Source organism: Sminthopsis crassicaudata, chromosome 1 (genome assembly GCF_048593235.1).
Source record: "Sminthopsis crassicaudata isolate SCR6 chromosome 1, ASM4859323v1, whole genome shotgun sequence".
Classification (NCBI taxonomy): domain Eukaryota; kingdom Metazoa; phylum Chordata; class Mammalia; order Dasyuromorphia; family Dasyuridae; genus Sminthopsis; species Sminthopsis crassicaudata.
Genome location: NC_133617.1, coordinates 581,142,967 through 581,168,994, shown reverse-complemented (window position 1 = coordinate 581,168,994; position 26,028 = coordinate 581,142,967). Strand labels below are relative to the sequence as shown.

General features: G+C 35.3%; 1 protein-coding gene across 4 annotated transcripts in view; it reads right to left on the bottom strand.

The window, feature by feature from the left end:
- Window positions 1–8,963: 8,963 nt before the first annotated feature.
- HMGCR (3-hydroxy-3-methylglutaryl-CoA reductase) overlaps window positions 8,964–26,028 on the bottom strand; it is a 30,697-nt gene continuing 13,632 nt past the window's right edge. For all 4 annotated transcript variants that reach the window (XM_074282288.1, XM_074282291.1, XM_074282290.1 and 1 more), the window contains exons 6-20: window positions 24,874–24,979; window positions 22,260–22,366; window positions 22,031–22,147; window positions 21,348–21,508; window positions 20,719–20,966; window positions 20,448–20,608; window positions 18,589–18,783; window positions 17,048–17,206; window positions 16,756–16,913; window positions 14,772–14,877; window positions 12,569–12,739; window positions 12,002–12,142; window positions 11,743–11,901; window positions 11,162–11,316; window positions 8,964–11,064 (exon numbers count right to left, since the gene is read on the bottom strand). In XM_074282288.1, coding sequence (XP_074138389.1) covers window positions 11,019–11,064; window positions 11,162–11,316; window positions 11,743–11,901; window positions 12,002–12,142; window positions 12,569–12,739; window positions 14,772–14,877; window positions 16,756–16,913; window positions 17,048–17,206; window positions 18,589–18,783; window positions 20,448–20,608; window positions 20,719–20,966; window positions 21,348–21,508; window positions 22,031–22,147; window positions 22,260–22,366; window positions 24,874–24,979 — 2,190 coding nt within the window. In that variant the 3' untranslated portion in view covers window positions 8,964–11,018. The remainder of the gene's footprint in view (window positions 11,065–11,161; window positions 11,317–11,742; window positions 11,902–12,001; window positions 12,143–12,568; window positions 12,740–14,771; window positions 14,878–16,755; window positions 16,914–17,047; window positions 17,207–18,588; window positions 18,784–20,447; window positions 20,609–20,718; window positions 20,967–21,347; window positions 21,509–22,030; window positions 22,148–22,259; window positions 22,367–24,873; window positions 24,980–26,028) is intronic.

Genomic DNA, 26,028 nt, shown 5'->3' with positions numbered 1-26,028 from the left:
TGGTCATTTAAATATAGCAGGAACCAATTAACCAATAGAATTTATTTAGTACTTGCTATAATTGAGTTCCTTTAAAAGGGGGGGAAGGGAAGAAATATTTTAAGGGTTCTCAACCCCACTTCCTTGGATTTATCCTTCTTTTAGAAAATTTTCTTTACTATGAAGGTTATTTAAAGACAGTTCTTGGCTTCTACCCATTCTTCAACCAGCCACCATTATATGTTTTGAACTAAACATTAAGAAGGGTAACCACATCTCCTAAGTGTTTCTACTCTAATAGACTACAAAAGCTATATCAAGTTACCCATATGCAAAATCCTTCCCTCAAAACAATATTCACAGGATCACATATGTAGAAGAATCTCGGACATCATTTAGTTTAATAATTTCATTTTACAAACAAGGAAACAGGACCATGAAGATTAAATGATGTCACAGGCAGCCTTTGAACTCCAGAGTTCTGAATTTATTAAGCAGTCTTTCCACTATGCCACAATTATGTCTTCTCTGAATGGAATAATAAAGGTATTTTCCCTCTTTATTAATATAAGGACTAGTTTGATAGGAGAGAGTTGAGATACATTCAGAAATTAAAGTGAAGAAAAAAATCAAAGAATAATTGAATTAAATATTAACTAATGAAAGGAAGACGGGGGGGTGCTTTTGAAAATTGTCAGCTATCTTTTTGTGAGAGACATGTAGGATAAATATTTAACTGATTCTCAAAATAAAGGCATTATTTGGGGCAGTTCATGAAGTTGTAAATGCTCACAGTGAAAATTAACAACTGTTTCTAGCACTCCCTTGCTTTAGATACATCCCTCTGCAGAATATTGGAAAGGTAGACTAGAAAACTGAGTATTAGAGGGGGAGACGGGAGGGTTTGGGACAGGAAGTTCCCTCCATAGCGTTGATCTCTCTCCAGGGTCAATAATTTATGCTATAACTAGAGACCTGAGTTGAACTAATATTAGGAAAGGCATCTGGAGATAACTTGAGGTCTTGGCTGTGCAGTGGACTGAATATTGCTATTCCAGTACTAATTCTAGAAGCAGGGTGGGGTGAGAAAGTAAGAAAGCAAGCATCTTCCTATTCTGATGTCCATCTTCTAACTTCTACTTTTCCTAATGGAAGGGGGAGAGTGAAAGGGAGGCAAAGGGATAGTTCCAGTGGTCAAACCACTTCCAATCTTCTCATGCTACTCCATCCATTTACAGAGCACTAACTTGGAGTTCTGTGATTATTATAGGCTTATTTTAAATAATTCAGCTATTGACTCTTCTGTTAAATGTAGTAGGTTTTAGGATGTATCTGCATTCCATCCATAATCTACCTGAATTCAATGTTAATCTAGTAATTTTCTTCATTGAACTTGTAAAATTGTCTCTTCACTACTTGTATTATTCAGTCTAAGCCTAATTCTCTGAGTTATTTTTCCTTCATTTTGCAATCCTATTAATCTGACCCTAGAACAAGAAAACTGTCCTGAATTTTGGGATGGCTCCCTTCAAACATTCAGAGTGAGACAAACTCACCAAAGATGCTGTTTCTTGGTAGTTACAACTTCCCATTCCTTTTTTGGACTCTCAACTAAGCATGGGAAAGAAATTAGAAATAATTAAAGAGAAAAATACAAACCCAGATGAGCCTATCAGTTGATCTTAACAGGGCTCTCAACTTCAAATACTCAGATAATAAATCAAAATAGACTGACTGCAAAACATTTCAGTTAATATCAAACCTTTTATATGACTCATTCACTGGCCTTTCTTACCCTTGTCTCAATGGCTGTATGCTTAACCAGTACAATGGGATTAATTGCACCCAAAAGGTCCAGAGGTACTGTAGTTCTCTTGCTCCATACCCATCACTAGAAATGATGCCCCTTTCGGAGTGGAAGATATTACCAAAAAGGAGGTGATCACATCCCCCCCTGCACTTCTCAAGAAGGGTGATGAACACCACCAAAGGGAAGTGGGGATTGCTAGCGGGTTTCTGGGCTGATGGGTCTTATTGGAAACAAGTACGCACAAACCCATCAGCATGAGAGGTATTACACAAGCACATAGCAATAACGCACAGACTATTAGTGATGACTTTCCCCAGTCGATGCAGGCTCAATGTGGTGTAACAAACATAAATTATACATGCAAGTAGTGAAGTAACAAACAATATAAATCAACATGGTGTTGTAAAAGATTTCCAGTAGTCCTAGAAGGAGGGTATATAAACAACAGTCACACATACGCCTTCAGCAGCCAAGAGATAGTCCAAAACCAATCTACTATCCATTGCTTCACGTGTCAGGGAATCAATGATCCCCGCAAGTTTTTGAAGTCCTGCAACAGTCTTTTTATATGTTAGGGAATCCAATGATTCCTGCAGATTTTGAAGTCCTGCAAGTTTTATAATTTCTCAGAAAATCTAATGATTCCTGAGAGTTTTCAAGTCCTACAAGTCTTATCATTTCTCAGAGAATCCAATGATTCCTGAGGGTTTTGAAGTCTAACAATTTTTGATGTCCATAACTGCCATGCTCTTTCAGTGGTGGGCACAGTCAGCAATGGAACCACCTGATGTTTCTTGGGCCTTCTTCGTTTCAAGAGTCTGCTCTATTGTGAGTTATAAAACCTGTCTGCTGGAGCCAGTGCACCTTTGTCAAAAATCAAGAAGTTAATAGTGTAAAGAGCTAGATTTAGAAGTTTTCTAGGGTTACCTGTGGCTCCCCCTTTCTTTTGTGTTTGGAGGAACGTCTTAATGTCTCTGTTTCTTCTCTCTACTATTGCCTGTCCTTGAGGATTAAAAGGTATGCCAATGGTGTGTAAAATCTGATACTATGCACAAAAGTGTCCAAAATATTTAGAAGTATATCCATGTCCAGTCTGTTTTTATTGTTTGTGGCACACCCATAATTGCAAATACTTGTATAAGGAATTCAGTGACCACTCGGGCTGTCTCTTCTGTTGCTGGTATTGCAAAAGTGAATCCTGAAAAGGTGTCTATCACAACATGGATAAAAGACAAATGACCAAAAGATTTGTAATAGGTCACATCCATTTGCCAAATTTCATTAGGTCTCAAACCATGAGGGTTCTTCCCTGGAAGGAGTGTAGGAGCATGGAAAGGAAGACAAGCTGTACAGGCTTTTACTATGCTCCTAGCTTCTTCTATTGTTATTCCAAATTGTAAACATAAAGCTCGAGCAGCCTGATGATATTTAGAATGAGATTCTTGGGCTTCCTGAAATAAAGTATTGGTCAACATGGTTAGAAGGCTATCTGCTTTTGAATTACCGTCAAAAATAGGACTTGGAAGTCCACTATCAGAGTGGACATGTAAGATATAAATCTTACCTGGATGTTTTCTCACTTGCTCTTGAAGTTCCTTAAAGAGCTGATATATATTAGAGGCTACAAATTTTATTTGGGCTGTGGCAATTTTTTGTACCATACCTACTGAATAGGCCAAATCAGATATTATATTTATATCGCCTGGATAATAAGAACTAGAATGATTGCATACAATTCATTCTGCTGAGTGGACTGAAAAGGAGTTCTGACTAGTCTCTTTATAATTAAGTCACGAGAGTATACAGCACAAATATTATATTTGGATCTATCTGTAAAGATAGTTGGTCCTTTAAGAGGAACTTTAGAAACCTTTTCTTCAAGAATCCATTGCCAATTATGTATCAGTCTAGTTATCTTTAAAGGAGCCATGGCTAATAAAATTTGCCATTCTGGGATGGTTTCACAGCACACATTAACTTGTGCATTAGTATAAAAGGTGTATATCTTGCCAGGTCTTATCCCAGATAATTGTACTGCTGGCTTAATGGCCTTTAATAAAATTCTAGCCACAAGCACTGGGTAAGGAGTAAGGTTTTGTTCTGGTTGTGCTGGGAGGTTCACCCACTCAATCACACTGTCTCCTTGATGAAGGACTTCTGTGGGTGCCTCTTGTGTAGCAAAAACTGATATTTCCAAGGGTTTTTGAGTGACTCTTTCAACCATATTGGATTAAGCTAGTTCAACTTCTCTTAAAGCCTCTTGAGCTTCTTTTGTAAGCTGGTGTGAATTTAAAGCACTGTTTCCCCTTAAAATGTCATATAATGGTTGCGATTGACAGGTAGTCAAGCCTAGCACGGGATGCATCCATTGGATATCTCCTATCAATTTCTCAAAGTCATTTAAGGTGTTTAGCTTCTCTGTTCTTAAGGAGAGTTTTTGTACTGTAAGCACCTTAGGATATACTTCATATCCTATATATTGAAAAGGAGCATGTCTTTGAATTTTTTCTGAAGCTATGTGCAATTTGTAGTTTCTTAGTGTTCCCATGGTCTCTTGTAGACATGCTTCTAACATTTGTTCCTCAGGTGCACATCCCAAAATATCATCCATATAATGTAACAATATTACTTTTGGAAATGCTTTTCTTACTGGACTAAGAGCAGCAGCAACATACATTTGACACATAGTAGGGCTATTTTTCATTCCCTGTGGCAAAACTGCCCATTCATATCTTTTATAAGGCTCAGCTAAGTTAACACTGGGCACTGAAAAAGCAAATCTTTTCATATCCTCCTTTATCTAGAAGGATAGAGTAGAAACAATCCTTAATGTCTATAACCCTAAGAGGCCATTCTCTAGGCAACTGAGTAGGAGATGGAAATTCAGGCTGAAGAGTTCCCATAGTTTCCATCTGTTCATTTACCTTTCTTAAATCAATCAACATCCTCCATTTTCCAGATTTCTTTCTTGCAACAAATACTGTGGAATTCCAAGGACTTAAGAGAAGATTGTAAGTGTCCTTGGTCAAGTTGTTCCTGTACTATGTCTAATAAGGCCTGAATTTTATTGCCACCCACTGTTCTATCCACACTGGTGTATCAGTTTTCCACTGGATAGGAACAGGTGAAAATGTTGGCAGGTCTTCAACAGCAGCCCTGCTTAAAAAACCGAAGTACTCATTTTTAATCCTAATTATTGTAAAATGTCTCTTCCCCACAGTTTGATGGGGATTTTTTCAACTATAAAAGGAGTTTCAAAAGTCCATCTCAAAGGGGTAGCACTAACTTCAGCAGCTATTGATCCTCCTACCCCAGACATGTAGGTGTCTGCCTTAGTCTTTAGCCAGTGACTGGGCCAGTTGGCACCTCTAATGACTGTGCAATCTGCACCTGTGTCCACCAGTCCTTCTAATGGTAGGCCATTTATATAGACAGTGAGCATAGGTCGGTCAGCTGTCACAGCTGCTGTCCAGTATATTCCTGGGTTTTGCTGCTTGGAGTCAGAATGTGGGTGACTGTCACCAGATTGCTTATTAGGAGTCTGTATCAGTAAACCTGATGCTACTACTTCTCCTGGTTGATAAGTCACACACATTGTTTACCTGTATTAGTGACTGGGAAATTATCTACACATTCCCCAGTTTCTCACATCAGTGCATGGATGGACACTTTGATAAGCATTCTCAGGAGGTGAAATGGTCAAGCTTATTGTGCCTGGAGGCAAAGGATCCATAGGCTGGAGAAGAACAGATTTCACCTCTCCACGGGGTATCACAGTTGTCCCAGCTTCATACAACTCTATTCTCCCCAGTTGTAATCCCTTTCTCCCATCATGTTGCTTCCTGGATGATTGGTCATGTCTGGGTATTTAACTTCTAAAGGCTCTCTGGGTGTAGCATCAGCTGCCATCATGCCTCAAGTATTTTTTGCCTTGGGCCCTGGGGCTGGGCCCCTCATCCCATTTCCCTGAATCAATCTACATTCTGATGCCCAATGGAAGCCTCTGTTGCATTTTGGACATGGGAAGCTGAGCTGTGAGATGGAGAATCACCAGCCCCTCAACATCACGTAAGTTCTCATGCCCTCTGGCAATATTTCCATTAATTTCTCCCCTCTCTTCCTCTTTTTTCTCACACTTCCTCATCTGACTGTTCTTAAAACTTTTCTTTTTTCTATAACTTGCAGGATTCTTTAAGGCCAATTGTATTATGTTGTATATATAGAATGTTTCCTTGGAAATTGAATCAGGACCATTATCATTATAATATTCACAGTTGATTTCCTACTAGTTTTTTTTTTTGGAGGCTGGGGTTAAGTGACTTGCCCAGGGTCACACAGCTAGGAAGTGTTAAGTGTCTGAGACCAGATTTGAACTCTGGTCCTCCTGAATTCAAGGCTGGTGCTCTATCCACAGCGCCCCCTAGCTGCCCCATTTCCTACTAGTTTCTAATTATCTGCCTCTATTTCTTCTTCCTTTAAGAACCAAGGGGATGTATATTCTAATGAATGCAAGAGTCCACCAACCTCCTCCCAAGTTATAATTAAATCCTGTCTCTTTATCAGTCTGAGTCTGCTTCCTGTAGATCTCCCTTCTAAGTGGGATTGGGGTAGGGGAAGAATCTTTTCCTAATATCTACCCCATTTCAGCTAGAAAACGAAAGTTACTAGTTTAGCTCTTAAAGTAAGTTCCCTGTTTGTCTATTAAAATACTCACCCTATTTCCTGGTCACCTGGGACTTCTTCAGTGAAATTAGGGTCCTTGGTTCACACGTTGGGCACCAAATTTTTTTTTTTTTCACCAAATGTGAAATCCAGGTTAATTCCCTGGAGGCCTCAGAAAGAGCCAAAGTTAGGATAAGCAAAAGTCCTTGTTCCTTAGGGGGAGAGGTGAAGAGGACAAACTGCCAAGAGACTAGCCACCAACCTCCTTTCTCCTCGTTGTCCTCCGAAGTGACTCTGGCTTGTTTTACTCTACCCCCCTAATCCCTCCTACAATTATCTGTACACACCAAAAGATATGAGCCAGCACAGAATAGTGAGAAGGGCCATTTTCCAAGCAAATGCTAGTAAAGTACTGTCCAATAGATAATTAGCCTTAAGTGCTCCTTTGTCTGATTCCAGTGCACCTATTCAGTTTCAGCCCTTTACATTCATTGAAGTGTAAAATAGAAGTCTTTCAATGTAAATCATGCACTAATCAAGACCAGGCAGTCTGGCACTTTGTTATACCAGTCCAATTAGCCCAGATGTGAGGTTAGCAATTTTAATACCCAGAAGTGGAAGCAAGATGTAACATCACTATTAAGGGCCCTCAGGAGGGCAGGAGCAAAGGTCCTCATCAGGAAATTATAGGACAGGAATAAAAGGTCTAGTTGAATAGAAAGATGGAGCCATCACAGGTGAACAACCAGAGTATTGGTCCTATTGGTACCCTGATAATGTTGGGGAAATGTGAGGAAGGCCTCCAGGAGATGGTAAAGTTGGATGAAGGTGGATGGTTATGTATTCCTCAATCTATGAGATCACAGATCTAATGAAAAACAGACATCTCCACTCCAAATGCTCACATGCACTATTGGTAGCAGACTGCCTCCTGAGCTCACTCACTGATCTGATCAGCCACTAAACAATACCCTATGGTACATTGTACCTTAACCCTCTGTGATGTTTTTGCTGCTCTTCAAGAATTAAGAACCATCAGGCAACCTTATTTTTAAAACACTAAATTTTAGTGTTTAGAGTGACAGCACTCCAATATTGGTCCTGCCAAGAATTGTGAGGCTGAGAAACCCGAACAATTCATCCCCTCTGGCTTGGAAAGCTCTGCCTTCTCTGAGCTCTTTCCAGACATGGCTTGAATCTCATCCTCTGTAGGTCTTTTCTGTCAGCTGTTATAGAGATTCCTTTCACAAACACTTTCTATTTTGTTACATACTTATAGGTTTACAATCTCTTCCCCTTAGAATGTGAGCCCCTTGCATGGAAAAATTTTACCTGTTAGATCTATGTATTTGGGAAGTTTATATGATCAAAAGAGATAGAGGAGGATGGAAAATAAAATGGACATTTTGATAAAGAAACTTACAACTTTTGAACAAAACTAATGCCAAAATTAAATGAAAAACAGGATCTGGGGGAAATTTTGGTGAGTTTCTTTGATAAAGGTCTTATTTCTCAAACAAGGACTGAGTCAAATTTATAAAAATATACTATTCTCCAATTGACTAAGACATAAGCAGGTCTCAGAAGCAAAGCTATTAATAGTCACATGAAAAAGCATTCTCAATCACTGATTAAATACAAATTAAAACAACTCTGAAGTATCTGTGGGTCATATTGGCTAATGTGACAATAAAGAAAAATGGAGATGTGGACACTACTACATTATTGTCCTGAACTGATTCAACCATAAAGCAATTTGGAACAATGCCAAGAGCTATAAATCTCTGTATATCCTTTGACCTGGCAATATCACTACTATGTCTGTATCCCAAAAAGATCAAAGAAAAAGTCTATATACAAAGATATAACAAGCCATTTTCTATGGTGGTAAGCAACTGGGAATCGAAGGGATGCCCATCAGTTGGGGAATAGCTGAACAAGTCTCGGTATACAATTCTGATAGAATACTATTTTGCTATGGGAAATGACAAAGGGCATGGTTCAGAAAAACACACAATTATATGAACTGATGCAGAATGAAGTAAGCAAAACTGTAGCATTGTATATATTAATAACTATATTGTAAAGATTATCAACTGTGTCTCAGTTATTCTGACCAAGACCATTCCAAAGGATCCATGATGAAAAATGTCATTTATCTCTGGAGAAACAAAATCTAATTGTATATCAAAGCACACTTTTTTAACTTTATTATTTTTTTGGGGGGGAGGGGGTTGGCAACAGGGCAAATATGGAAATGTTTTATATGACTTCACATGTATAATCAATCAATACAATATAGCTTGCCTTAATGGATGAGGGAAGGGCAAGGAGAGAATTTATAACTCAAAAACTTTATGTGTAGTTGGGAAATATTTGTCAAGATGAAAATATTTTTAAAAATATGTAAGCCTTGTTGGAGGCAGAAGGGCAGTACTTTTAAGCTTGTATTTGTATACCCAGCACTTTGCACAAATCCTGCCACTTAATAAATTCCTGTTGATTACAACAATACAATTTAATTCAACAAAGATTTATTGAATGCCTACTTTCTTTACTAGACGCTTTATGTCATTCGGTCCTCTGACTTTGGGGTGAGCCCATCAATAAAGGTCACTGCTTACACTTAATGAGAATTAGCTTATTTTTCATTGTTTACTGAAACTGGAAAAAAAAAATCTGTACCAAAATGTATACAACTTAGTAATTGTACAAAATGTTAATTCTGCAAGACAACGGCTGGTAAGTTACATTCACCAAAATGAACACTGAACTAACCTTTCATTGTCAATCCAATGAAAAGTTCAGATAAATAAGTCACTGGCTGAAAATAGTCAGTAACAAGAAGCAGCTCAAACTCCACATATAAAAGGAAAAGTGAGTCTTTGATAACAGTATCACAGAAAGAAACATTCGTAGATTTGCATGCTACTGCAGCATCACTGGAATGTATCACAGTCAATCTCCAGACACCAGCTTCATAAGACCAACACTTAAAACATTAGAATGACATAATACAAAATAAGAAGTTTTTCATTTATATAAAACTTGCATGTTAAAAAAAAAAAATACAGCATCTCTCTTCACGTTAGGTGTAAATGCTTTTATGGGACCATCAAAAAGCCTTGTGTGAAGTGTTCTGCAATTACCAACTTCCCGGCTATGGGGGGGAGGGGGGGAGAAAGAAAAGTACATAGCCCCTCTGGTGCTCATCCCTATGGCTCCTTCATTGGCTGGAAAGCTCACTGGTTAAGTCCTATTTGGTCTCCTCATTAGAAATGCTACAAGAAGTAGACCAGGGCTTTCTGGATAGCATTAAAGAACACTATTTTGGCCTGCCCAGGCCTCTAGCACTTTTTTCAATGTACAATTTGATTTGTGTTTATTTAACAGTTTCAATAAACTCCTAGCATCAGAGGCATTATTACAACATATACAGTTTGATACAATAGTTTACAAAAAAATCTATGAGGAACTGTTTTTAGTTAAATAAATTACAGTAACTTTCTTTTAAGAAAAGAAAACTGGCTTAGAGAAAGATTATCTTTTCCCCAACAAACTTGTGTTTTTCAGGTTGAGTTGCACAAATAGAGGCCATGGTCCTATACCTGATCCTATGAAACACCCTAATCTAAATGACTATATTTAAAAGCTTGATGTTTTAAAGAGAAACATCTGTTGGAACTGTTGCATTGAAATTTTTCTTTAGTAAGTGGCTCAAAGCTTCTCCTGTGTTTGCTAAAGCTTTATACAGATAGGCATGTATTAGCCAATCTGCATTTGGACATATGGTAAGTTCTAAAAAGGAACTTAACAGCTTCCATGAGTAAAAGTAAACACAGTGATTTTTGGTACTTCAGGCACAGAATTGTTACCTACTTTATGTAACACATTATTCTGTGGTCTGGTAAGAAGAAAAAAAAAAAAAAAAACAAAACACTTCAATACTTTTTCCTTAAAAAAATTAAAGCAGAGTCCCCTTGAGAGTTACAGCTAAATATGCCAAAAACTGAACTAAAAATGGCACCAAATGGAATACAATGAAAAACTTTAGTCTTCTTTCTTAAAATCCTAAGGTTTGCACTTAATAATATGAATATAAAAATCAGAAGTTTTGATAACTAAAATGTAATTAGCTATCACTTTAAGCTAAAAATTCTATTTTTTATCCAGGGGGGAAAAAATCTCCCATTGATCACCATGAAATTTGCATATTTATGAATCTCACCAAAATCAAAAATTATTTTTCCAGCTTATTCTTTTTTTCAGACATGAGCTGGTATTTACTAGCTGTGGTACTTTGATGCATTAATACCTAAGTTGAAGTGTTTCAGAAAAACACAAGTATGCAGAACACTAAACTCTTGTCAGATCTGGAAAAGAAACTCTTCATGGAGAAGTAATCTTGAACCACTGAAGCCAGCTATCTCCCTGAACATGTCTAGTTGTCCTCTCGACAAGACATTGCACTTTTTTTTTTTTCTTTAAATTCACAGATTTTCTACATTAGTCCTCTTTTAAGATCCCATTCTCATGAGAATGCTTGAGTTCAGAACTTCAGTGACACTCAAGCCACCTTTTTGGTGCAGAGCTCTTGTAGGTTTAATTTTGACCTAGAATAGAAATGACAAAAATGATAAGACATTAGATGCCAGTAACACATACAGATTATTCTCATATCTTTTTGAATTCTGAATCCTGCAGTCTTACCTGTTGTGGATCATGTGGCTTTTGACTAGGTGTCCTGCAGCCAATGCAGCCATCAGAGATAATTCCCCAGCCATAACTGTACCACATACTATTTTTGCAAGTTGACGGGCATTTTCACCAGGGTTATCTTTGCATGCTCCTTGAACACCTAGCATCTATAGCAAGAGAACACATTTTACCCTTAAATCATACCAAAGGGTTACTATTGAACAGGCCTTAGAAGGATGTAAGGGGGGGTCTCTATAAGCCCTAATAATATAACAAATGGACTAGAGCTGATAACCATTTTTCCTATAAAGGTACATGGCTATCATACCATGTGAATCCACTTTGTGACCAGCTGTACATTCAATAGTACTAAAACTACTGTCATTAGTTCTGCCAATCTATAGATTGTTATTGACACACCTCAGGTAAACTGATTAGCATGGTATCTATGTTTAAACATGCTTATTAGGCTTTTAAGAAAGAAAGGAAACAAAGGAAATGTGATGAAAGTGTTCAGGTAAGTTCAATGTGATGGAACATAAAATAAATTCAGACAAACCTGCTTGGAATAGGATTTTTTGATGCTTTTGTACCTGCAAACAGGCCTGCTGTGGTAGCAGGTTAGTTCCTCCACCAACAGTTCCTATCTCTATGGATGGCATAGTACAACTGATATATAGGTCTTCATTTAAGGTTCCCGTTGCTTCCATAAGAGTGATGCAATTAGAGCTGCCCACGTTCTGTGCTGCATCCTTTAAAAGGAGAAAGAGAACATGAATGAGATACATAATTCCTACTTCCCTGAGATTTTGAACAGTAAAATAGAAAAGAAAACCAATTCACAGCATTTACCTGACCACAAGCAATGAAGATGGCAGTTACAATATTGGCTGCATGTGCATTATAGCCACCTATGCTACCAGCCATGGCTGAGCCCACCAAATTCTTGCTTATATTAACTTCAACCAAAGCTTCTGTAGTGGATTTTAATACCTAGAAAAGAAACAACTATTTAAAAATCCTTACTTAGGGCTTTTAACATTTGCCTGTTTTTTTTGTGGAAGAGGGGGATACCAGCTAGAAGAGTACATTTCCCAGAACTAAGGGATAGGGTAAACAATTCTACTCCTAAGAAATCAATCCCTGCCTTCACAAAGATATCACAGAAATCACTGAAACATGTCATGTTTTCATGTAGGCCATAAGCCCTGCGTCTTTGGTATTAAGTATACATTGCACGTTCCTTGAACGCCTAGCATCTATAGCCAGAGAACATAGGCTTGCTACTGAACAGGCCTTATGGGGATGTAAGGGATGTCTCTATAGGTCCTAATAATAAAAAATGGTCCAGAGTTGGCAACATTGCATTAATTTTTCTTAAAAAATAATACAGCCTTTGAATCTGATTCAATTACTTACTTCTTTGACAACTCTTGCTGGAATGATAGCTTCACAAACAACAGATTTTCCTCTTCCCTCTATCCAATTTATAGCAGCAGGTTTTTTGTCTGTACAGTAGTTACCACTAACGGCTAGAATTTGCATTTCAGGAAAAACTTCATTAAGTTTTGCAAGTGCTTTCTCTGTACCCTATAATGAAAAAATAGACACATTAAATCACATGTTCATCTTTTCCTTAGCTCAATTCACCCAGACTTGTCATGAGGATCTATATACATACTTTAAAAGAGTCTATCATTTAATTGCTGTAAAGAGTTTCTTCCACAGATCAAATAGATATGGGACAGAGTGCTACTCTTGGTATCCCCAAATTTCACAAAAATCATAACCCTTCTATGAAGACTTAGTAAATTGTCTTTGAAAATTGATGCGACTCCAACATTCATCACCCTTCAATGATTCTGAAGTCTTTTTTGAGGCTGGGAAGATGTACTAAAGCTTATGTTTTCCTGCCTAGGGTCTTAAGAGAGTCCTCAACATCACACAGTCATTGGCTTAAGATTTTATTAGTGCATATTCATGTAATATGTAAAAAGTACTGACTTACTACCATCCCATGGCCAAGGAAATCAACTATAACTACACATATGACTATTGAACAAATACATATAAACTACAATAACTAAATAGCTGTTTTTAGGAACGATTTTTCAGCAACTAAATATAAAAACTCTGCATCCATCATCAATCATACATAAGTCCCTTTTTTTCCCTGAGCAGAGCACAGCTATGTCCACTCAAGGGGGAGGGGGAAAAAAAGACAGCTCTTTGTCAGTAGCTATGAACACACTTTGAGTTATGGCTCTCAGAAAATATTTCAGTGGTATGTATATATGTTACAAATTACTTGAAACTAATAACTGAGCACTAAATCAGTTATTTAAACCTACTAAACTATTACCTGGTGGCCTGAGTTACCAACCTTTCCAAAAGACATTAAAATCCTGTTTAAATTTTCCCCTAGTCTAGGATTAATATTTTTTGTCTCCTTGCTTATTCTTCAACTATCAACCATTGGCTAAAAATTCATGTCCATTTACTGAAATCTCTGCTCTCCTTCTAGGAATCAGCTCAGAAGCGCTTTCCCAAATAGCCTTCCCTGATACTTTCTACTAAAGAACTTATCATATTTTCATTTGAATTTTTGTTTCATCTTTCTTACATGATTGCAAATTCCTAGGACTTTAAAAAAAAATATATATATATATGTGTGTTTAAAATATTTTTATATTATATATCTGTATACATACATATGTGTACATATGCATTATATGTATATATGTTTGATGAATTATAAGAAAAATAATTCTTATATTGCAATTGATACTTATAGTATATCAAGTATAAATTCAAGCACTGTCACTTTATAAAACCTACATAGATTTAGTTACTGCTTTTCTTTTTCCTTTCTTAGATTTAAGCACTTTTTCTTTTCCTTTCTTTGATTTAATTATGAAATAGGCAAAACACCAAAAATCAATCACTGGTCCAACCAGCACATATCTAAACATTAAGTGGATTAAGACATGTTAGGAAAATAAAATGTTAGTCAAATATTGTCTTTTTGGAGGAGAATAATATAAGTATATAGCAACACATGCTGATGACACTTCAAACATACCTCAAATTCTCCTAAATCAACATTTACTAAAGCCAAGCATTATGCTAAGTACAGGGGATACAAGGATATACTTCAAAGAAGGAAACATAACTCCTGCAAGAAGTTTACATTCTAATGGAGACAGGTACTTATAAAAAATATATAAAGTTAGGTACAAATCAATAACGAAGTGATTAAATATAAGCTATTTGGAAGAAAAGAACAGTGGCTGCTGAGACTTCATGCAAAAGATATGCTTGAGTGATGTCTTGAAGAGAAAGAATATCATGTAGTCATTAGAAATGTATATTATTAAGATAATTATTTGAAGTTAGCATCTAAAGTGTCCAACTAGAAAGTATTAACTTCAAAATTCTCTGTTCAATTTCTTAGAGCAGAGCTCTACAATTTAGAAATGATGGAGCACCAACACTCAAGTCAAATTAACAACTGTAAAGAAATCAAACTGAATTGAGGGTGGCCATTTAATGTGTCTCACTAAGTGATGGGTCTACAGTGTTAAAGCCAAACACTGGTCATATACATAACTCAAGAACATACCTTTGAAATCATGTTCATTCCCATGGCATCCCCTGTTTTGGATTGGAAACGGATATAGGCATTGCGACCAGCCAGACTAATGTGCACTTTCTGAAGACGTGCAAATCTATAAATGGAATCACCAAAGAACATTAAAGTTGCAAAAAGTTTTAGGTCTGATCTACTTCAAACTCTCATTTTATAGATGAATCACTTGATGTCCAAAGAAATTCAAATTATTCATAAATATTTCTTGTGTAACCAAGTGGTGGCTCAGAGACTACCTCAACTATCTCTCATTCACAGATGATACTTAAGCTATAAACAGATGTACCAACAAGAAAGAAACAAAAAAGTGAAAACTAAAACATACTGACATTAACCTAGCTTTGTTTCCAGTTATTTACTCTTGTACAGAGATTTTATTTTCTAACACACATTTTCAGTACTAAAAAGTTAACTACCCCACACTAAACCAGTACAAATTCAGCCATTACCTTCGACAGTACTCCCTTGCCATCATTCTTGGTGAAGTCAAGATTCATGTTGAGAACAAACCTTAAGACTTTGGTCCTGACTCTCCTAAAGGTCAATCATGGCCCTCTTTTCAAAATCTTATCTACTCTCCTTCCCACTCCCCTATTTATTCTTCTTGACCTTTGCAACATGACACTACTATACTTTTTTAAAAAAAATATATTAATACCCTTTAATATTACCTAAAGTACTTCTTGTATTGCTTCCCCTTTTTGAACTATCCCTTGTAACAAAGAATTTTAAAAAGAAGAAAAAAAAAATTCCAGCAAGAGTGATCAATACATTGGGAAAAAATCTGGCATTATATACATTTTGTCCAACACTCAAACTCTTCAAATGAGTGGAGCGAAGTTTCAGACTTTTTCCCCACTTTTTATTCCTTTACAGGTCTACATAACCCTCTTCTTCATTCTCATGCTTCTCCTACCTGTGAGAGATGCTTTGTTGAATCATTTACTAGACCTTTGTTCTCCTCTTGCCTTTTAAACACAGAGTTTGTGTCCCCCAAAGTTTGTCTTTCTCTTTCTTATTCTTTCTTGCTTGGCATTCTCCCAGAGCTTGACTTACCATCTTTATGAAGATACAGACAACTCCCTAACTTCTTCCCTCCATTCCAATCCAAAGTTCCAAGTGCCTGTTAACTAGCTTCACTTGGTCAAGTCAGGTCTCTAATAAGGTCCTAACTGAAATAATACTGCCCCCCTGCAAAACTTTCTATCTAAAAAACTTTAGTTGATAGTACCACCATTTTTCTAGTCAATGAGTCTTGTAATGTTTAAAATATATAAAAAATATTTAGAATTAGTATGATTTTACTAGCATAATGTTACCAGCTGTTACCACTTATGTTAACAATGGTTGTCAACTAATCCCTCTGACTCAGTTTCCTCATCCATAAAATAAGTCTCTTCCAGCTCAATATTCTTTGAACCTATTACCTTTTCTAGCTAAATAGCTTCTTTCATCTTGACTCCCCCCAACACTTCTTATCCAACATATATTCTGGGCTGCCAGATTAATCTTCCGAGCACACCTGTCATCATGTTGTTCCCCCTTAAACTAATCTCACATCCTCACAATTTTATCTATACAGTAAGATGCAAATTCCTCAGCTCACTTTTCAAAAGGCTTATATTATAAGTGACATTGCAAACATCAGCTTCCTCATACACAAACTGGAACACATAAGTCATCTGGCAAAGTCTTAAAGTGCTCTGAAAATATTAAAGCACTATAAAAACATCAGCTATTATCATTATCAACAATTTTTGCCTACTTCTAGGGAAACAGACTTCAGCCTTCTTTACCCTTGTCCTCAATTACTATTACTAAATTTACATAAGTGTCTCCAAAGCTAATTTAACATATTATACTATCTTAAGCAGTTATCATGGCAGTTAATAAAATATCTTCATATCCTAAAACCTCAGACACATACACATTCACTCTCCCACACACTCTCATTCACCTGCTGGTACTGTCAAATGCTTCCTTTATTATTTCAAAGCCTTCAGGACTTTCAAGCCAAGTCTTCATCTTTGCAGAGTCACATGCACTGGGAAATCTTACTACAGGTCCTCGGGTCATTCCATCTGCTAAAACACAGCTAGTTGCTCCTCCACCAAGCTAAATGAAAAAATAAGAAGTCAATTAGTTTATTATCATTAGAGAATTACATATTAAACAAGAAAAAGAATTCTTCTGCTTGTCCTCTAATTTCCCTGATCACCTTGCCAGGAAGAAAGGAGGATATTACTTACACATATTGCTCTACAACCTCTGTTGGTACTGGCCACAAGACAGCCTTCAGTGGTGGCCATAGGAACCTGGAATTCTTTGCCATCCAGATAGAGAGGCCCTGCCACTCCAACAGGAACAGGCATGTATCCAATAACATTTTCACAGCAAGCTCCCATCACCTAAAAGGTACGCACATATTCAATTATACTACTACTTTTTTCTCAATACCTACCTTTTTTTCAAAAGACTTTATATTCATTTTAATTTGTTTGTATATATGTAATTTATGTGTGTGACACACCAAAAAGAACCCAGAAAAAGAAGATTTTTATGTTCATTTTTACATATCATGCATCAAAAATGCAGAGAATAAAAAGATGGACAGGAATCTAGAGGAGTACTCCTCTCTTACTGTAGATGAGGAACTAAAGATCAGTCCAATATCTTGCTCAAAGTTAATACAAATGATAAAGAGTTAAGATTTGAACCCCAGTAAGTCATTTTATGGATATATGAATTAGTTAAGAGACTTGTACTATGTCCCACAAGTGATAAGAGGCAAAGCAAGGGGCTTAAAACAAGATCCAGATTCCAAATTCACTTGTAGAATAAAACAATAAAACAAGCCAAAAATCCTCCTCACTTCTCAGATTTAGGTAATTCCTGAACCACTGGCTATTTAAATTCTCTCAGCTTCAGTAGATGACATGGAAAATTTCAGGAAACATCAATCTTTAAGTTACATGTTTGTTTTACTGTCCAACTGAAGACCATTTTACATGTAAACAAACTAAATTTAACTATGTAAGAACAGAGAAGAAAAAGGGATTACTACAGATGTGATATTCTAATTACTCTCTTTCAACATAATTTTTCTTAGATATGTTCCATAGTTATTCATTCATTCATATGAGGTTTTTCTAAACCTTAGCAGCCTAAGAAAGTATAAATATATATACTTATAAAGCATAAGAACAAGAAAAGGACAAAACCTCAGTGATTTATCTACTCCTGTGACAACCAAAATCAGTAAGAATTAGCCTAGAGCTCTATCTAATTAAAACAAGCAAAATGGATTTTGAAAAGGCTAAATATTTTTGGATCAAAATTGAGCTTTTCCATTTATTGAATAAAATGTGTACATATGAATATATTCATGCATGTAACTGATATTCATAAATTATGTGTGTACAAACCAGTTACACAATAAAAGAAACTGCATATATATTAACATCTATATATACAGATAAATAACTGACCAAATGGCATATATAAAGCATACGCATGTACACAGCTGTTATTAAAAAAAAATATATATATACATATATATGCATATATATATGCAGATATGTATATATCCATATATAATAGTGTAGGGGAAAAGAAATACTATTTTTTGTATTATATCATAGGTACAGCACCAAATGATACTAAAAACCTGGAAGAACATTAGCTATTCCTAAAAAACACCCCTCCTCCATGTTATTCATATTATGAAGTCCAGTTAAGGAAAATATTTTTTAAAGCTATAAAATAGAAAATCTCTGTGAAAATGACTTACCAAAGAATAATTGTAATCCCTGTATGGTAAATACTGTAATGAACAAGGTTCAGGAAGCTTCTTAGATAGCATTTGTCGGCGAATGGACACACCTCGCTCATGGGTTTCCATCAAAGTTTCCAATTTGTAAGCTGGAATATGCTTAGCATTGACTAATCTGATGATCTCGGCATCACTGAGAAATTTTGCACCTTTCTTAAAAAAAAAAAAAAAAAAGGGGGGGGTTTAAAAACTCCTTTAAGTTACACTAATAGATTATAAACTGCTTTTCCTTTACATTATCAATAGTAAGACATTTCATATAACTGTACATAAAATCTTAACCAAACGAAAGTCATAATCAAATATATTAGCATATAAAAATAGCATTGAAGTTTTGGAAAGACTTGGTCATGCCTACACTATTATTCTTAAGGAAAAAAATGTACATGATTTGGCAGTGGTTTGTGTAGCTATGTTCAAAGGACTCTAATGCCATCCCCGTGTACATTCCCTCCACTGAGGAAGCCCACAACAAAACCTGATTATTATTTACTATGTCTAAAATTCCTGCTTCACTTCATCACCCTGGGGATAACTTTCTTTGAAATTAGCTAAGCTGCTTTTAGGTCAATTAGGATGCATTTGTTTACCAACTTGGTAAACTCCATCAGAATTTTACTAGCACAGCCTTTCAGAATTTAGGATCACCATCACACCATGAAAAAAAACTTAAAAACAAAAGACTTTAATAGAGAAGTATATACATGTGGTCTGGAGATTAGACTTTATCTAAGGTGATCTTATTAATATTAGGTCTGAAGAGGAAGGCAGGTGAGGAAAAAATATGCCACATTTCCACTAAACCATAGCACTTCAAATCTATGGATGATGCCCATAGGAATCATGAAGGAGAATGAATATCCTCTATCAGATCCTAACAAGATTTAATAGCTTTATTTTTCTGGCTAACATCAAGAATTGGACCTGTGACTTACAATAACAGAATACAACTTCATACAGCATGGGCTTAAGTTGAAGCATATCCATCAGGTGGTATATTTTCATCTTAACCAAATTTATCTAGGTTTTTAAAAAAATAAATCTAATAGCTAAGCAATCAACACACTATTCATTATTATGAAAGTCATAAATCTTAGGATGTATCCCTTCATGTGATCAAAATAGTAAAGGAAACTTATGTTCTACTAATCAGTCCAGATATTTGGGAGTGTACTATTTATTAATGTATGCCAGGATAGGGATAAAATTTTCACATGTGATAACTTAAGAGGGAGAAAATTTAGTTTAAAGATCAAATGAGACTGTGATGGTGAGAAAAAAAAAATGGTAAAGTTTAAAGCATTACAGTAAATGTAGTATTATTACCACAAAATTATGTATGTATGTGTATGTGTGTGTGTGTTTGAAAGTACCTAGTAAAATCCATAATTGCAATGGAGATTCAACATTGTCCTTTTTCCTACACCTAGAGATAAGATAGGAAAGATAGCTTACACATATATGAAGGAAAAAGGATAAAAAAAAAAAAAAAAAAAAAAAAAACAACCACTCATCCCCAACCCCCAATATACATAAAAATAAAGACTATACTGAATACCAGGCCCATGATTTGGTTATAATAGTTTCTCTTATGCACAGCTAGCTTCAAGTCGTGCTAAAAAGACATTGTTTAAAGGGCAGTAACAGGAAAGAGATGGACCACTATGAACACACAATTTGATTTTGTAGTAAAATATTTGTTTGATCTTACTCTTCTAAACAAAGCAAGAGGATGATCAACTCAACTATTTCACAACTGACATCAGGACTTTCTGCCTAAAATCAGATTAGAAACTTGTGGTACACTTTTTTCTTACCTCTGCATTTCCAAGTATCTGGAGACATTCTTCATTAGGACGGGGCTCAGAAGGTAGTTCGATTTCAGGCTCAGTGCTTGATGTTGGACTTGCAGAATTACCCACAACAAATGCAATCTTTGCTGTTTCAGTTTCTGCCAATAAGGGCTTTATAACCTCAGCTGTTTAAAAATAGAGAAGGTACAACAAAACACATTTAGGTTACAAAGATTAGTAGCAGACAGAACTTATCAATGCATGTTACTTCTTGAGAGAATGGAGATGTACACACCCCTTTTCTCCAAGATACACTCAGGTTCCTCTTCCATTTCCATGTATTTCTGCCTAATTCTCGCTGACATGGTCTGCCGTCTACAACAAGGCTCTGGAGTCTTCTTCTGAATCACCGCAGGAGATGTGATGGGGTTTTTTAATGAGAGTGTAGACTCTGTTTCTGCCTGTTCAAAGAAGATGTACTTGACAGCCAGAAGGAGAGCTAAACTAAGGGTGATCATCTGTTCAATATCCATACTGATCATTCTAAATAAAAACAAGAAAATCAATGTTAATCTTCAGTGGCATAAAATTCCAACTAATACCACAATATTGGGACAGTAGTGATATGATAAAATAAAAATAACTACATGAGCTGTGATTTGCATCAACCTAAAAAAAAATCTTAGTGTGGAAGTGCCCTCTACTAATACAAGCTGCAATATAACATATTTATGAAATCCAAAGGAGTTACTTGAAATGCAGAAAACTTAAGTGATCTGGTTGGGGTCACAAAGCTAAAGTGTTATAGGGAGGATCAGAAACTGACTACAAGCCCAGGACTCTATTCAACATAAATGCTATCTCTATAAATAAATAAGACAGAGATAAAAATAAATAAAGTAATTCAGGCAAATGTTAACTTACTTAGAAAGATAAAATTGCCAGAGAGGAACACTAGGTTCAATTCTTTTGGACACATTTTCATCCAGTCCTAAAGCAGCCTTAGAATTTTCAGTTGTATTGTTTTGAGATGATGGATCAGCTATCCAGCGACTATGAGCATGAACAAGAACCAAGCCTAGAGACTGAAATGGGAAAAAACTTGTTTCAATAGCCTTATCTATACTACAAAGTTAAAAGATTTTTCTAGAGGAATAAAGCTAGCATTGCCAGAATGATGATCCATAAAATGAGGTTTTTCCAAATAATTTTAGCCAAAATGCTATACTCTCTCATTTATCATGTATATTCTGATGGAGATTAAATTTTTCCTATGCTCAATAAACAAATGAGGAAGGTACCTGATTATTTGATACCAAAGGAAAATAAAAGTTCTCAGACCAAACATGCTGACCCCATCTACAAGTTAACTAAAAATATTTGTATCAGCAAGCTGTTAAACAAGGCCACAGGAAATATAATAAATAGAAGTGACATAAAAAGAGAAATACAGGGAGGAGGAAAAAAAAACAAAGGACAGAAAAAAGCAAGAAAGGGCAAATATATGTGGGGATGGGGAATGAAAAACAGGAATGGGGCAGAAGATGAAAAAATAAGACACTGAATGGAATATAGGACATTTTCTTTTAAGGAAAAGAAAAACTTGCCATAATCATCTTGACCCGTTGAGTTACAGGATTTGGTTTATTTTCTTCTTCTTCTAAAACACGAGCAAAATGACTGAGTTGCCATATTGGACGACCTTCACGACTCTCCCGAGACAGCTAAAATAAAATAAAAACTTCATTAGGTCACATTATGCAGAAAAGATTACATTTCTGCAGCTAAAGCTATAAGAAATCTCTTCCTGCTATCACCACAGCAAGCCACTCTTACCTCTAGTACCAAAGACACACAAGCTGGAAAGAATGTCATGAACACAAAGTAATTGGCAAGGACTGACATGCAACCAAAGCAGCACATAATTTCAAGTTGTCGAACACCTGTTTGGAGAAAGGGGAAAAGTTTGTCTTTAGAAAGAAAGATACAGATGGACTCTGAAGTCTCTTTCAGTTTTTTTAATTGAACCTATGATTTTTATCTGGTTTAGTGAACTACAATTCCATACACTCTACCAAGGCAGATCAGCATGTATTTGGAGGCTTCATATCAATTTAACATTATCTAGATTTTTGTAAAACATTTCCCAATTACATTTGTATACAGGGGAGTGACACCTGCTCTGTGATACATAGATTATACTGTACAACAGTTTATATCCAAATGCAGAATTTGAAAGTAGGTCTTCCAGACTCCCAGTCTAGTATCTATTACTATGCAAAAAATGTCTAATGTGTCTTTTAACATTAATACATTTAAATTACATAATACACTAGAGACAAAGGTTTTCCCTGTAGCTAAAGATAAATTAGTCTTAGAATAAGCTTTTTCACCAAGGAATCAGCCACTCAAGTCTGAATGCTAATGTGTTCACAATATGAAATGAGTAATTTTTGTATTTACAGATGCATTTTTACTAGCCCTTTCAGTTAATAGCATACTTAGTTTTCTTCAGATTATCAAACGTTCTACCTTTAGGTCACTCAACTGGGATTATAATACCCTACAAAAACAAACTGAAAACAAGAATCCACACCGATATTGAAAAAACACACCTTTTAACTGTATGGATATGTATACATATATTGTATTTAATATATACTTTAACATATGTAACATTTATTGGTCTACCTTCCAGCTAGGGGAGGGGGTTGGGGGAAGAAGAGGAAAAGTTGGAACAAAAGGTTTTGCAAGGGCCAATGCTGAAAAATTACCCATGCATATATCTTGTAAATAAAAAAACTATAATAAAAAATAAGTAAAAAAAAACAAAAAACACCTTTATTACTGAATCAAAAGTGCAGCTTAAATCCAAAGGATGTTAGTAAGTGTATACAACCATAAAAACATGTTAAGACTTATTTTTATTTAAAGTTGAATTTGAATACATAGTATGTAGTCATTTTAAAAGTCTTTCCACTTTAAGGTATTATATTTTTGAAAGGAAAGTCACAAATTATGTGATATGAAGAAAATCATGGCTACTTAAAATTAAAAATGAAGTTTCTGTTACAAATTGTTTTAATATATAACAATCTTAAGTCAAAGAAAAAATCAGTTACATAAAAAGCTTGTCTTGATATACTAATATATGTAAACACTTAGCAATATTAAAAAAAAAACACTGTAACACTGAGATATGATATCATAAAGATGCTTACAAATGCCCATATTACTACTATTTGCTAAAATTTTACAATTTTTACCATCTCTGAGTTGAAGCATCAGTTCAACTATCCAAATAAAAATTTTTGTTGCATGAAACAAAACCTTATAGAAATCTGAAACAAATCTCTAAGTTTTCATTTGCAATCTTGACCTGAATTATGGGCAAATTTAAGAGAATGCTGTTGACATTACACTCATTACCCTTGGCTTTCTTTTTATCAAATTCAAATAAATGATCTTTGGTTTTACTAAGCCCCTGTTCCCAGATCACCTATCCTCTTTATCATTTTCTCCTAAGTCCCCTGTTTATTTCCTTCTCTACAAGCATGTTAGTCTTTCTTGGCCTTTAAAGCCTTTCTAACTGAACAAAATCCACTGAGGCACCCTTCTAGGAGATAAAATATTGTAACTAATAGATGTTTGGTGACTGAATGAATAAAAGCCAGTAGTAAGGCCAAAAAAAAAAAAGAAACTGATGATTAACATAGTGCTTAGTAAATTGTAATAAATGAATATTAAGTGATAATACTTATGTTCTCTTTTCTGAAGATATAGGGAAACCTTTAATGCCAAAAGGGATTTACTTATACTACACTAGGTAAGTATTTAACTAAGTAGGGAGAGATAGATTCAGGTCCAATGATAATGGAAATTATAAATTATGAAGGCATAAATCTTATGAAATTTTAAAGATCAGATTCTTTAATTCTCATCAAAGAGCAGCAAAATCTAGCCCTAGAGGTATTTCTCTTTAGCATAAAACAGATAGCTATTATCCAAGCCTAACTACATAAGCCAGTTTATCACTCAACTCAATTATCTTAACAAAAGAATTTAAGTTAACAAAAGGGCCTCCAATCAATCCCAATCATTGACCTCAGATAAGCATGTGGTAGAGAAAACTGACTTTGTTAGCTAATCAGTGTTTATAGTAACAGATGAACGGAAAACAAAGTACTAACTACTAAAAATCATCCATTCTAGGGCAAATAATTCTCCATTGGAACCAATAAACAAGAGTTCATCACATATAGCCTTACATCAGTTATAGCCCCATTTCCTATCAAACTGAACAAATATTTATTAAATATCTATTACTTTCGAGGCAAATTCTAAATGTCAGACCTCAGATAATAAATACAATTTGGTCAGGTCAAACCTAGAAACTTAACTTATTCCACATACATTTATTCTAAAACACACTGAAAGAGAATTTACTCACCTGACATGGTACCAACCCCAATCACAAGACATTCAACAAGGGCATCAAGTGTGAAAGTTGGGCCCAAGATTGCCATTCCACGGGCAATGTTTTCTCTTACTTCATCCTAAAACCCAATTAATGTTGGCAAAGAAGAGGCAAAAGAAGTGGATGTTTTAAGTATTTCACAAGTACCAACCAAATATATACAAACCCAAGTCTTACACTTTATTGTTTCAAGGAAAAAAAAAAAAAAAAAAAAAAAAGAAAAACACCATCATGATGAACTAATGGAAAACTAGAAGGCTGCTGAAATTTCAATTCAGAATTCTATGCAGAAGATGCATAGGCAGCCTTATTTTTTTTTCCATTTTATAGTATATCACATCATATTATTATAATAAAACCAGAATAAGATTTCTTCTCAATACACTAAGACAGAGTATATAGGTCTTATCAACCATATAAATAAATAACATCAGAATTAAATTTGGGGAAAAAAGTTTTTCCGGTGGTCTTGCTATTTTTTAAGCAAATTAAAGTTTTGTTTAGGTTGATAGGCAAAGGTTTAAAATGTCACTAGTATATTTGAGATCACTAGTATATTCAATATGCTACACTTCAACAGGAAAGAATGAAATAGTCTGGAAGTAATAAATCAACTGACAAAAAGATCCTTTCAATAAGCTGTCCTAAAATTCTAAAAATCTTTATTAAGAGAGAACAGATGATTCCAGACTATGTAAAATCTGACTAGTAATACATCTATGACCTGACTATAAAAAGCAATGAGTGATTTTATCAGCTATACCCCCCAAATGAAATCCGTTTCTGAATTTTCAAATCAACAGCTGTTACTTTTCACAATTCCTGGATTTAAAAATACGACTCCTTTTATATAGATGTACCATGATAAAATGAATACTGAACTGACTGTGGAGTCAGGAAAACTTGGATTCATGTTCCACCCTCTGATACAGACCAGCTGCAGGTCATACTAATCAAGACGTAATTTCTCAGTGAGCCTAGCAACTTTCTCAGACTATGAAGTGACAGAGTTTATGAGCGTTTATAAACACTGTAATTATAGACTCACTCTAAGTTTCTGTACTCAGGAGCTCTAGTGTCCTAACTGTTAATTCATATGCTAAACTGAAAATAAAACATGTTTTGTTC